The sequence below is a fragment of the Festucalex cinctus genome, chromosome 1, assembly GCF_051991245.1.
Source record: "Festucalex cinctus isolate MCC-2025b chromosome 1, RoL_Fcin_1.0, whole genome shotgun sequence".
Taxonomy (NCBI): Eukaryota; Metazoa; Chordata; class Actinopteri; order Syngnathiformes; family Syngnathidae; genus Festucalex; species Festucalex cinctus.
In genome coordinates this window covers 18739630-18754104 of record NC_135411.1, presented here as the reverse complement: position 1 = coordinate 18754104, position 14475 = coordinate 18739630, and the positions used below count along the sequence as shown (strand labels likewise).

General features: G+C 48.7%; 1 protein-coding gene across 9 annotated transcripts in view; it reads left to right on the top strand.

Moving 5' to 3' along the window:
• The window catches only part of kmt2cb (lysine (K)-specific methyltransferase 2Cb), a 105886-nt gene that overhangs the window by 74669 nt on the left and 16742 nt on the right, over positions 1-14475 (top strand). For all 9 annotated transcript variants that reach the window (XM_077520533.1, XM_077520587.1, XM_077520569.1 and 6 more), the window contains 6 exons: positions 634-745; positions 951-1017; positions 2718-2778; positions 2897-3129; positions 4219-5838; positions 6166-6357. In XM_077520533.1, the coding sequence (XP_077376659.1) occupies positions 634-745; positions 951-1017; positions 2718-2778; positions 2897-3129; positions 4219-5838; positions 6166-6357 (2285 nt within the window). The remainder of the gene's footprint in view (positions 1-633; positions 746-950; positions 1018-2717; positions 2779-2896; positions 3130-4218; positions 5839-6165; positions 6358-14475) is intronic.

Sequence of the window (14475 nt, the reverse complement as noted above, 5' to 3'; positions counted from 1 at the left end):
ATGAGCAAATGAGTGGGAATTCTTGAATATGTCCTTGGTCCAGTCTGTGCTTTTAATAGCATGCAGCCACAGGCTCCTCCGGTGTTTCTAAAATGGCCTTTTCTCTCTTGGAATTGAGAAAAATAAATTCTTTTCTACTTCAATTCACATATTCTTACAGCTAGGCATGTTTTTATTCTTTGAAACTATTAACAAGTTTAAGAAGTCCACGTAAAAAAAAAAAAAAAACCTTTACAGCCGCATGTATGGTTCCCGTTGTTTTGAGTCAACGATGCGTGCACAACCTTTGGGTACGTAGACTGGAAAGCGACCCATACAGTCATTAAACACCAAGCAAAATACTTTCATATTGTCAATTCCTACCTAACGTGTATTAAAAAGTTTTGAATTTATACTATTTCTTGATGCCGTGTCATGGCTTCTCATTAGCTGTAACTGTCAAAAATCTAAATTTAACTAAATAGAATTAACTGTTCCACTGTGTAATGAAAACGAGTTTCACTTTTTGAATTGAACTGAATTAATGTTTTCTACAATATTCAATTTATTGAGATGCACCTCTATAGATATGTACAATATGCAAATTAATGTTGAGCAAACCATTTGTAATTGTGATGATTTGTTATTCTCAAGATTTCGACGCCGTTACAGACCCAATCATGAAAGCCAAAATGGTCGCGCTGAAAGGCATCAATAAAGTCATGGTTCAAAACAACATTGGAATGGCTCCAATGGTTATGAACAGGTACGTTTTTTTGTTGTTGTTGAGTTTTGGTTGCACATGCTTAAGTAAGAATACACAGACAAGTTCATGAGGTTAAAGTCGTCAGAAGCAACAGAACATTAACTTCATGACTACTTTTTCTGTTGGCATGTTGGCCAAAATTAGTTAATAGATTATGAATTTATTTGTAAGAAACGGCAGTTATTTTTGTTTTGATGTCTCACAGGTTTCCATCTGATTCCGTACCACCTTGTCCTGAAAGCGCACCACTTCCCCCGCAAGCTGTAGGACAGGTAATAACGTAAAATATATTTGAATGTTTACAAGGTTTTTCCTGGGTCAAATTGAGGCAGAGGTGGTACCATCCTGACTAAGGGTGACGGCCAATACCAACTGTTTCTTCAGTAGTTTTTGCTTCAGATCTTTTCGGTGCACTGCTGTTGATATAGCGCCTCCATAATGGCACATTACTGCATCTGCAGTTAAAATACGTTGCTGCCGAGCTCAATCAACACAGCTGGAGCGCTGTGTTGAGCGGTATCAGTCTGTCAGGCTGGAAGTGGCAAGCGAATGGGGAGTGCACGAATGCTATTTTTAGACCGCAAGGCCACGTGACTTCAGCAACTTGAACTGGAAGGAGGTAAAAAAAAAAGCTCGGTCATTGACGAGCCATGCAAATAGTGCTTGTTTTGTTCTCCTTTATCTCCGGAAAAGCAACATGCCAAGTAAACACAGCTGTTATGGAACTTGCAGAAACCACTCCAGACACTACGACCGTCCACATATGAAGGATGTATTCTGTATTCGTTTGCTGAAGCCAAAAATTCAGTCATAAATGTGAACGGGGATCAACTTGTGCGGACGTCCAAAAGAGCAGTTTAACGCCAGTGAAGTGAAGCCTGCCACCTTCTTATGGTGTAAACATTTTGTTTGGGGGCATGCATGCATGCTTCTCGATGAAAGTTCCTGCCCTTGCCGGCTACCGCTGTCCCGAAGAGTTAAGCGATTGTCTTTATTTTTATGGATTTTTTTGTTTCGCGTTTGGCACTACTCCAACTGCCGGACGACAATAATGGATGACGAGGAAAAATGCTCAAATGGCGTTGCCACTGTTGTACGGACCTGTCCTGCTTTACCGCCTGATTTTTTTTTATTTATTTATTTTTATTTTTATTTTATTTTTTTATTATTTTGCCTTTCGTGCAGCTGAGACATGTATGAAAATTTATCTGTAGAGCCTGAATTAAGGAAACGGGTTAATAAGCGGGAAGGATATAATAATTGAAATAATTGAGGTATAGCAAGTGTTGTTAGTTGTGCGAGAGAGAGAGAGAGAGAGAGAGAGAGAGAGAGAGAGAGAGAGAGAGAGAGAGAGAGAGAGAAGAGAGAGAGAGAGAGAGAGGAGAGAGAAGAGAGAGAGAGAGAGAGAGAGAGAGAGAGAGAGAGAGAGAGAGAGAGAGAGAGAGAGACGAGAAGAGAGCAGAGAGAGAGAGACGTAAACAAAGCAAAGATATATGACAGACAGGGCATATGGTGGTGAAGGAAGGATAGCTTGTTGAAACTTGAGAATGTCAGTAATTGCGTAGGATGATGTTTTAAGGTGGAGGAAAAAAAACTTTACCTCTGGATCAGGTCAGCTCTTTTCCTCATCTTTTTCTGCCCTCTCGTCAGTTGAACAGCACCAGGGATATAATTCTTGGACAGAATTAGTAGATTTAGCGAAGTAGACATCTCGCTTATAGACTGTTTCCATTCGTCTAGCATGACTAGCCCGCCGAGTTTGACCCCCCTCGCTAGACTCATGAATATTAATTAAGTGTGGTGATGTATATCGTGCAGTTCCCCATTTGGTGGAGGTGGCCGCCTCTGAATTTTGTACGTAGGAAAAACCCTGGTGTAAAAAAAAAAAAAAAACTACCAGCTGTGTACATAAGCTACTACACACAAAGTATACACTTTACTAACAAATACAGTATCTCTACTTTTCTTTCAGGAAAGCAGATTGACACAAGCACCACGACCAAATCCCCCCAATTTTGGACCGGGATTTGTTAGTAAGTTCTGACTTTTTTTTTTTATCTTTGATTATATTTGATTTATTGGGCTCATAAATGTATTTTCCCCCTCCTATTCCGCCAGGCTTGCTAACAAAAACTACCCGTCTTCTTTCAGACAATGCTCAAAGGGCGCAGTATGAGGAGTGGCTGCAGGAGACTCAGCAACTACTTCAAATGCAGCAGAAGTTTCTGGAGGAGAAGATCGGAGCTCACAGGAAGTCAAAGAAAGCTTTGTCTGCCAAGCAGAGAACGGCGAAGAAGGCAGGGAGAGAGTTCCCCGAGGAGGATGCTGAGCAGCTCAAGCATGTCACAGAGCAACAGGGCGTAGTGCAGAAACAACTAGAGCAGGTATGAAGAGTTTGACCTGTCTAGCGCCACCATTAAATGGTTGACTCCCTCCCAAATAGAACTGAAATGACTACCACAATTTAATGAACAGTTTTCATAAGTTACTATGTGTATTTGTTATATACTGCACCATCTGTAATGAATCACCTAAGTAATACATGGTGTTTGCTGTTTATAAAATTCCCAACTTGACGTTACGAATGTTGTGTTATTTACTAGTTTGGGCAGCAGCATATGTGTAAGAAAATGTGGCCACAACTCACGAGGCAAAGCAGACACTGTTACTGCTGTACTTTCTGTTTTTCCGTGAATTGTTTTATACTCAGGGTCCAGTCGAGGTATTTTTCATATAAATTTACTCATTTAAACCTACTACTCTGTTGGTAAGACTGTGTTCAGACTTAAATTTGGTTTAAATTGCCGCTGTAGGAATAGAACTTTGTCGTAAACTGAGGATCACCTGTATATCAAGCAAAGAACAATTTGTTGTAATTTTAGAGCATTTCAAATTCGAAGGATTTTTTTTTTAATAGGGATGTCCCAATCAGATTGTTTTTTGTGTCTGAGTCCAAGTCACTTGATTTTGAGTACATGCTGATACTGAGTCCCAATACAAAACCTCTGCAATGCAATGAAGAAAAATACCCCATCCAAATTTTCTCAATAATCTTTTTTTCTTTTTCTTTTTATTATTATTATTTTTTTATTTGAACGAAGGTTTCCCAAGATACCTTTGTGTGAAGTGAAGAACTAAATTGTTATTCCTAACTTTAGAAATTAAGAAAATTTAAAAATCCAATCTTGTTAAGCTGATACCAGTTCAGACAACAATGTACACTGATTTTAAATCGGTTTTAATGTAAATTTTTCATAGCTTGTGCAAAAAAATAGCTATTCGTAGCTTTTGCGCAACTTCCTCAAATACCACAATTAAGTAGTAAATATTGTAAACACATCTTGTAAAACACCCACCTAGCATTCTGCAACACATTTTTCAACAATTAAAGCATTTTTTGATGTTTGTATCACTACAATGATCATCTACATATACATGTATGTATAGTCATTAACATATTGTTTATATTTTAGATCCGCAAGCAGCAAAAGGAGCATGCCGAACTCATTGAAGAATACAGAGTGAAACAGCAACAAAACAACCTGACACCCTTAATGCCTGGAATGCATTCAGTGCCAGGTCCTGCTGGCCACGTTCCCGGCGGGCCACCAATGGTCCAGCCTCAGGTGAACCCTGTGATGCAAATGCCAATTCATTCTGGCCCACCAAATGCCCCTCCACGAATGCCCAACCCCCCACCAGGCTGGCACCCTGGCACTCCTGCTCCCATAGCAGGACCTGGAATGCCACCTATAATGCCCCCGCAGGTGCATGCGGCTAACCCAGTGCAGCCCCATCAGATGCCGATGGGTAACATGCTTCAACACTCTCAAATGCCAGTGGAGTCCCAGTTGGCAGCAGCTCCTCAAGGGGCTGTTAAGCCCATCCAGGCGGGTGGTGTGAAATTTGATGATAACAACCCATTCAGTGAGGGCTTCCAGGAGCGGGAGAGGCGAGAGAGGCTCCGGGAACAGCAGGAGAGGCAGCGGGTGCAGCTTATGCAGGAAGTTGAACGGCAGAGAGCCTTGAAACACCGCATGGAAATGGAGCAGCAAGGTATGATGGGGCCAGATGGGAACATGGCGCCGCTCGCTCAGATGCCGTTTTTTAACTCGGAGCTACCGCAGGAGTTCATGCAGCCCCAGAGGCTTCCTCTACAACAACAGCAACAACACGCACCGGGTTTCCCCCACCAGCAGGGCATGTGCTCATCAACTGGCACCTTTATGCAAGGTGAACGGAGGCCCATGATGGGAAACGGGATGATACCTCCAGAAATGGGGTCTGGTGTGGGGCCTGATAACCTCGGCCTACCAGCGTCCAACTTTCCACAGGGTCAGCCCAGGCCTCGTCAGTTCAGTGGACCGGGAATGATGCTTCCCATGCCAGGCGAAGGTCCACCTTTTGCGAGTGACTCGACTACACCGCTTCCTTCCAACTTCCCCGGCTCAGGTCAATCATTAATCCAGCTGTACTCGAACATCATACCGGATGAGAAAGGGAAAAAGAAAAGAACTCGCAAAAAGAAAAAAGACGACGACGCAGATTCGATCAAGACGCCTTCAACGCCACACTCAGACCTGACTGCCCCCTTGACCCCGTGTGTCTCGGACACCTCTTCGACGCCAACAAGGAACCCCCATCTCTTTGGAGAACATGACCTGTCAAGATCCCCACTTGGTTGTTCAACTCCAGGTCACTCTGAGCTAGAAAGGCAACTTTCTGGAGGGCAAGCCGGGCTTTTGCTGGATGCGGCGAGGGCTCGGGAGCATGACAGGATCCTCAGTAACATCAAGCTGGAGCAGACTGACAGCAGCGAATGTCACGGGTCAAGAGAAGGGCCCGTGGGTGCTGACATGAGCTCTGTGAAGGAAGAGGGTGGCAGCAAAGGGAACGCGTCTCCCTTCGCTGCCGGGCAGAGTCCAAACAAGGGTGAAGCTGGCAATGAGCTACTGAAGCACCTACTGAAGAACAAGAGTGCGACTCCACCAGAATTGTCCCAGCAGCAGTCGGAAGAGAGCATGCGATCCGAGGAGGAGGAACCTGTTGACTGCAAAGCCCTTCTCAGGCAAAGCTCTGTGGACAGCAGTGGGGTCAGTCTTTTTGTTCATTTGGTTCTAGCATAGTGAGTCATACATTAACTAAAGCAGGCTACACTAATACAATTAATCCAAAAATAATGATTTTCCCTCCCTTCTGTTCAAAGCCAGTAAAGGCCCAATTGACAGACATCTCTTAAACATTGTACTGAGGTTATCCTCTTGAAGTTGTGTGCTGACTCATAGGGTAATTATGAGTCACACGTCTTTTTCCGAATGACTCACTTATGTGGTTGAAAACCTATGTTGAGGTAAACTATTTGGCTTCCACTGAAGAATATGAACGTTTGTTGTGTTCTGTGACATATTTTTCAACCTCAGGCCTATTCTGATGGCACGCTGGACTTTCAAGGACATCTCATCAGTGAACAGGACAAGAAGAAAGGAAGGAATAAAAGAAACCCTAAAGGAGGGGAGAAAACTCCCTCTCGTTACAAGAAAAGGAAGAAGGAAGGTGATGAGAGGCAACTGATGCACTCCGGCCCTGACACAGTGATGACCCATATAAAACAGGTAAGACTAATTAATCAACTGATGCCGAATGCCTCTCTGCTACTTATGAAGAATAGTAACTAATTAAATGTGACCCACTCTGGCTAAAGGGTCATCATGTTCCAATGATTGCTTATGAGATATAGATACAAAAAAAAAGTTTAGATGCTTAAAATTTTTAATTTTATGATTGTTCCAAAAATACCCTCCTTAAGATCTCTACTTTTATTTCCCAGAAGCTCAGAAATTAAAATTGTATTAGAAGCTTATGAAAGTGAGTTATTTTTGCTTGATTTGATTACTTAATTTATTCAATCAGCTTCAGTAAATAGTCAATACAGTTTTTCAGGAGAACAAGCCAATTGAAAAGGTGTGGGTTGAAGCTACAGCTTATCAAGCTTATGCCCTTTTTTGCATGACACAACACATTTCAGCAAAGAAAATCATTGACCACAACATGCCAGCACAAAATTCGTCATCTCACAGAGTGAAATTAAGTCATGAAAAGAAAAAGTTTTTGTTAAACTAAAACGAAAGTTACAACTGTAACTACGGTTCTATGAGTCCCGGACGACCGCCAGAAGGCGGTGCTTTAAGCACTGAATGTTCCTTTCGCGCATGCGCAGTTCGAGTAATGCATACCAAATTAGTCACCTGTGACCCCTGGGTGACCCTAGAAGGGTATAAGTTCCGGTGTCACCCAAGGTTCGTTTCCTACGGAATCTTCTCGCGTGAACACGAGGATTCCGAGCGACAGGACGCCCTGGCGGTCGTCCGGGACTCATAGAACCGTAGTTACAGTTGTAACTTTCGTTCTATTTCGTCCCTCCCGACCGCCAGAAGGCGGTGCTTTAAGCACTGAATGACCAATACCGGCGTAGTCGCGAGGGATCTCAGACACAAACCTCACTGAGAAGCCCCAGCAGGACCCAAGATCACGCCAAGCGGATGGGGAGAGGTGACATCCACGCTATAAAACCTGGAGAAGGTGCAAGGCGTCGCCCATGAGGCAGCAGCACAGATATCCTCCAGGGAAACACCCCTCAGGGCGGCCCAAGACGTGGCAACGCTCCTGGTGGAGTGACAGCGCACCCCTGAGGGCAGGGGGCGGCCCGACAGCAGGTAGGAATGACGAATGGCATCCACGACCCAGTGAGACAAGCGCTGCTTGGAGAGAGCGGAGCCCTTGGTAGGACCACCATAACAAACAAAAAGCTGGGCAGACGTACGAATGCCCGCCGTAGCGTCAATGTAACACTGCAAGGCTCTCACCGGACACAAGAGCTCCGGCCTGTCCCCACCATCAGCAGGAGTGGGTACATAACGTTTAAGCCGTAGAGGCTGGTTAGAACGAGAGCCAGACAACACCTTGGGAATGAAGGCAGTGTTCGGCCACAGAGTGACGCCGGCGCCATCCGGGTGCCATCGCAGGCAATCAGGGCTAACCGATAAAGCGTGTAGGTCGCTGACGCGCTTGGCGGAGGCAACGGCGAGCAAGAGTGCAGTCTTGCGCGACACCCACAGAAGGTCTGCCCCCGCCAGGGGCTCAAAGGGAGGCCTGCACAGGCCGTCCAGCACCAACTGCAGATCCCACGCCGGAACCCGAGGAGCCGGGCGGGGACGAAGACGCAGAGCCCCTCTGAGGAACAAGGACACCAACTCATGGCGCCCCACGGAGCCGCCATCAGCACCAACATGCCGGGCAGAAATAGCTGCCACATACACCTTCAGCGTCGACTGAGACCTGCCCTTATCCAGGAGGGACTGCAAGAAATCCAGGATGGTGGGGATGGAACACGAAGCAGGGTCCACCCCGCGTTCTCCGCACCACGCCACAAACAACTTCCACCTGTTGGCATACTGTAGCCGAGTGGACGGTGCCCTCGCATTAAGAATGGTCCGCGTGACAGACTCTGTACAGCCGGTCAGCAGCGGTTGGGGCCCCTCAGTGGCCAAACACACAAGCGAAGGCGCCGAGGGTCGGGATGCCAAACCCGACCTCCCTGTTGAGACAACAGGTCCTCCCTGTCGGGGAGACGCCACGGCTCGCCAGAGCACAGTTGACGGAGCAGGGGGAACCACGTCCGGGCCGGCCAGAAGGGGGCCACCAGCAAGAGCGTGTGACCCTCCTGAAGAACTCTCTGAAGCGTCAGCCATATCAGAGGGAGCGGCGGAAAGGCGTAGAGAAGGCACTCCGGCCACGGCTGCGCCAGTGCATCCAGACCCAGAGGGCTGGTGGCCTCGCTCAGGGAAAACCAAAGTGGGCAGTGGGTCGAGGCCTCGGAGGCGAAGAGATCGACCTCCGCCGTGCCGAAGCTGCTCCAAATCGTGCGCACCACCTCTGGGTGGAGGCGCCACTCTCCCGGAGGAGGACCCCGACGGGAGAGAGAGTCCGCGAGCTGGTTCCGAACCCCCGGCAGATAGGTGGCCCGTAGACTGGCCAGGCGGGGAGCAGCCCACCTGAGAAGGTGCTGGGAGATCTCCAATAGACGGGCGGACCTGACGCCGCCCTGATGGTTTATGTGAAACACGGTCGTGGTGTTGTCCGACCGTATGAGAACATGCCGTCCGCTCAGGTATGGCAAGAAGTGCATGAGTGCCAAGTGCACCGCCCGAAGCTCCAGCACATTGATGTGATCGACCCTGTCGCGCACAGACCAACTTCCCTGAGCCGTCCTGTGCTGCCAGACAGCACCCCAGCCCGTGAGGCTGGCATCCGTGGTGACTGTTTCGCGGCGGGCCGGGGCCACACCCAGCGGGACGCCGCCCAATAGAAAAGCCCTCTCCCTCCAAGGTGCCAGGGCGAGGAGGCACCGACGGGACACCCTGAGCCTCCGGTGGCGGTGCCACTTGGCGTCCAAGTGGAAGCCGTTCAGCCACCTCTGTAGTGGGCGCAGTGTCAGCAGGCCCAACGGGACCACAGCCGTCATGGACGTCAGCTTGCCCAAAAGCCGCAAGTAGGCGACGTAAGGCAACAGCCTGCCCCCTCGAAAGTGCGCGAGGAGGCGAAGAACATCGTCGACTCGGTGAGGAGACGGGTGGGCTCTCATAACCGTGGTGTCCAACGTCACACCAATGAAGTCCGTCCGCTGAGAGGGGACCAGAGAGGACTTGGGCAAGTTGACCCTGATACCCAACCGGGCCACATGAGACAGGAGATCGGAGGTGTCCCGGATCACCTGAGTCCGCGACGGCGCGCAGAGGAGCCAGTCGTCGAGGTACGGCAGCACCTTCATGCCCACAGACTGCAGGGGCGCCAGAGCAGCCTTCACAAACCGAGTGAAGACCCGCGGAGCGAGGGAGAGCCCGAAAGGGAGCACACGGAACTGCCAGTGACGGCCTTTGTAGGCAAAACGGAGAAATCGACGGTGTCGAGGTGCGATGGGGACGTGGAAGTAGGCGTCCCTCAGGTCTATAGACGTGAACCACTCCCCCTGGGCGAGCGACTGCAAGACGTCGTTCGTGGTTAGCATGTGGAATGGCAATACCTTGAGATGTCTGTTGAGCCCCCTCAGGTCCAGTATCGGTCGGTATCCACCGGTCTTCTTTGGGACAAGGAAGTACGTCGAGTAGAAGCCCCCGGGCTGTGCCAGGGGGTCCACGGCCTCGATCGCGTCCTTTGCGAGGAGGGCGGACAGCTCCTGGTCCAGAGCCGAGGCTTTTGCCGGGTCGGCGATGAGAGTCATCCTGACCCGACAGGAAGCAGGAGGCCGGCGTCGGAACTGCAGCTCGTACCCGTGGGTCAAGATGGAGACCACCCATGGGTCTGAGGCACGAGCAGCCCAGTAACTGAGCTGCTGGTGGGAAAAATGTCCGACGGCCGGCCCCAAGGCCTCAGTCCCTGGCCCTCCGGCCCCTAGGGGCCCGAGAGGGACGGCGGGTGGGGCCTGCAGCCCGTGGTTGCCCTGAAGGCAAGCGGGTGGAGGAGCGAAAGTCCTCGGCGGGCCTCTGCGGGGGTCGCCGGGTGCCATAAGCCTCGGCAGGTCGGGGCTGAGGAAAGCGATGAAAAGCAGAGGGTGCCCCAGGCCTACCTCGTTGGGGAGGCAGGGCCCTGTTGAGGCTGGAAAGCTGCTTCCTGGTCTCATGAGCCTTAACCGTCCTTTCCAGTGCACCCACAGCGGCAGAACCAAAAAGCTCCCCCGGCTCCACAGGAACACTACGGAGGGCCCTCCTAGAGGCCTCCGACAAGGGGGACTGCGCTAGCCACACCTGGCGGCGCGCCTGCACTAGGAAGGACATGAGTCGGCCGTGTTCCCTAGTCATGAGGGCAAAAGCCTGGAGGGCTGCATCACTGAAGGACACAGCAGCCTCCACCCTGTCCGCTTGCAGGGATGTAGAGAGAGCAAGCATGAGGTGAGCCAAAGAGTTCCCAATGCGAGCAGCACGTGCACCAGCGCCATAGGCCCGTGTGAGAAGGTCGTCAGTCACACGACATTGGGGTCGAGGACATCGCACAGATGGCCGAAGGGTCTCCTCCGGGGACACAATGAGGGATGCGACAGCTGGCTCCACAGCAGGCATCCGGTCCAAGCCAACACTAGCAGCACCGTGCATAGATGCTAAATCACGGCCATCAGCCGAAGGACGGGAGAGAGCCCCAGGATCCCTCCAGCAAGCATGGAGTTCCCGCAGATAGTCCTCAGATGCGGGGACAGAAAAGGCCGAGGAAGGGCGCCTGCGCCGGAAGAAGGCGCTCTCAGACGCCGATTGAGCCTGTGGAGGCACCTCCAAACGCAGGAGGTCCAAGGCATTGCGCAGGACAGCCCGTATAGAACCATCCCCCGCCTCACTGGACGAACTCTGAGCGGACGCTGGAGAGTTTGGTCCCAAAACCACAGACCCCGGGTCACGGTCGTCGTCATGAAAAAAGGAAGCCGAAGCTGCCAAGGAAATGGCGTCCTCCTCAGGAGGAAGCACTGGCATGGGCGGGGTGGATGGTCGCGGCATGGGCAGGGCAGGTGGTCCCGGCCCCCCCGTAAGTGCGGGAGGGTGACGGTCCTGCAGAAGAGATCTCACCTCTGCCAGCTCAGCCTGAAGGTGCCCAACCTCCGAAGCAAGTCGCCGCTGCGCCGCCCTCTTCCTGGGGGGGGCATGTACAGCAGAGGACACACCGAGACGTTTCCGGCGCCTCTGTTGGGAGGACGACAGATGACCCAGTGGACTGGGGTCACTGACACCAGGACTGCAGGCCCGGCCATCCCCGGCACGGTCAGAGACAAGACACCTCGGGCAGCGATCGTCCAGGACATCGGAGGCCTCAAAGAGGATACCACAGTCCACGCAGCAATGGGAGTCCTCCATTGTGAGCACAAAGAGGCCCAAACAGCGATGAGCGGGAAGCTGAGGGAAGGGGGCGTGAGCGCCACCTGCACAGCAGACCTACACCGAGCAGCCGACGCGTGAGTCGGGGCAAACAGTAAGCCGGTAAAACAGCGATAAGCCGAGGGAAGGGGGCGCGAACGCCACCTGCACAGCAGACGCACACCGAGCAGCCGACGGAGGGCGGGGGCAGACAGCCAGTTGTCAACAGTAGCAGTAAACTGAGGGAAGGCGCGCGAACGCCACCTGCGCAGCAGACGCACACGGAGCGGCCGACGGGCGGGAGGGGCAGACAGCAGTCGCGAAAGCGGCGACAAGCTGAGAGAAGGGGCGCGAACGCCACCTGCACAGCTCAAGCCAGGTGCGCACCGCAGGCGGGACACGCACAAAAAGTAAGACAAACAATCGAGCGAAGCGCGACGCCGTAAGCTGGGAGCGGGAACGCTGACGCTGCTCTCACCAGCAAAGGCACAAAAAGAAAAGCAACAACCAAACGGCAACACCGTCGGAGAGAAGCGCTAACGCTGCCAAAGCCAGCGGAGGAAAAATTAGGTAAACCACGAGCCGTGGTAGCCAGGGCGCTAACGCGAGGCTAGCCACACAAAAAAAACTCAAAACACCGCAGTAAACGCGGAAATTAGTCAATAACCTTACCCCACGGGAGGTTAGAATACGCGACCACGTCGGGTCACAAACGAAGGAAAGAAAAAACACCGTCGCCGCAGCCTTTGGAGGGCGAACTACGCAGCTCCGACCGATCCGGTCACAAGGCTCCAAGCGGCGCGGTCAAGAGGATAAATACAAATCCCAATTCTTACACTCTTCGAAAATGTGTCGTATGCATACGCCACGCGAGAAGAAAAGAGGAAACGAACCTTGGGTGACACCGGAACTTATACCCTTCTAGGGTCACCCAGGGGTCACAGGTGACTAATTTGGTATGCATTACTCGAACTGCGCATGCGCGAAAGGAACATTCAGTGCTTAAAGCACCGCCTTCTGGCGGTCGGGAGGGACGAAATAGAACTAAACTTGTTACACATTTTGGTTGACATAATTTGCCTGTGCTTTGAGTTTAAAGATTATTTTAAAAGAAATAATTGAACCACACTTTTTCCAAATCATTTTAATAATTTAACTAATTCACTGCCAGTCATTATAGAAATTTTTTACATTTCCAATACTCACGTGATATTACATTCAATAATTATATATAAACCGAATCTACTAGGGGTGTGAATTGCCTAGTACCTGACGATTCGATTCGTATCACGATTCACAGGTCGATTCGATACCGATTAATCCCGATACGAATTTATAAGTCGATTATTGCGATTTTTTTCATTCAAATTTAGAAAATACTAATCAGTAAGCTTGTAGGATGTAAGATTTATATGAAAATTTATTATTTATTTATCTGAAATTTCAGTCTTATAGAGGTTGTAATCTGTTTCATGTTTGAACAGCATTAAAATAAAATATTAAGGCTTAATGTTCCGTTCATATAACATTCTTCCATGCTCAAGGTGTGAATCCTAACCCGAAGTCAGACGTTTTGTTGAATATTTTCCATTAAAAATGGAAGTTTAAAAATCGATTCACACACACACACACAAAAAAAGGCAATGATGATAAGACGTTGAATCGGTAAGACTACCGAATGAACAATTCTGAGATCTTAAAAAAAAAAAAAAAAAAAAAAAAATCGATTTTTTATTTATTGAATCGATTCGAGAATCGTGCGATGTAGTATCGCGATATATCGCCGAATCGATTTTTTTTTTTAACACCCCTAGAATCTACCAAATAACAGAATAGACTCCCTACTTTTTGTCCCGTCCCGTTCTTTTATAATTGACAGCAGAAAAATGTAGGTTTGCCAAAATACAGCCATTTCTCCCATGGACTCTGAAACTGTGTTTATTTCCTATAAAATGGGGCAATGATGTCATCTACCGGTGGTTGGGCATCAGTAAAGTTGTTTCCAAGTTTGATATTTACAGTGGAGCATGCTCAGATTCGCCCCCATTTAGCACCGCTCTAAAAAATACAATTGACAAGTATACTTGTCAAAGGCAGTGAATGTTAATTATTTAAATTTGAAGTAAATTTAGACTTTTCGGTTATTGATTTATTAGTAGACAGTGTGCACCATTAGCTAATGTGCTTTTAACTGAGTCGGTAAACTCAAAATAATATTAATGTTTTGAGCTTGAGCTATTGACTATGTAAAAAAAAAAAAAAAAAATCAACGTTCGAATTTAAATCAATATTCAGATTCAAACACGAGAAATAAAGATGCAAATACAGGGCTGCCTTACAACGATGTTAGATTTAAATGTCATCTCCCCCACCCCACAACGCACACCACATATTTGGAGTGTTGTAACTATTATACAAAATTTATAAACATTTATAAACATTTTCATGTGTTGCTCTACGTTGAAGGGGAAAAAAACCTGCATTGATACATCAAAACATTTTTATTTCTTTATGCAGCCAAATGCATTTGAGATATGACATCCATGATAAAATATCAATAAAGATTCTTGTCCCAGGCCACACCAAATAACCCTTTTTGAATGACATAGAATTCTGAAATAAAATTTTCAATTGCAGTAATTAAATGTAGAATTAGAATACATCAGGATGACTAACTCAAGCCAGAACCGGTCACAAATGTGGAACTAAGCTCTAGCTGATTGTGCTAAGCAGTGTGTAAAGTTTTTTTTTTCCTTTTTATTAAAAGCTACAAATGTTTACAGGTTGAATTGTTAACTAAATGTTACCTACAGTTCCAGCTGTATGCGTAAACAATTC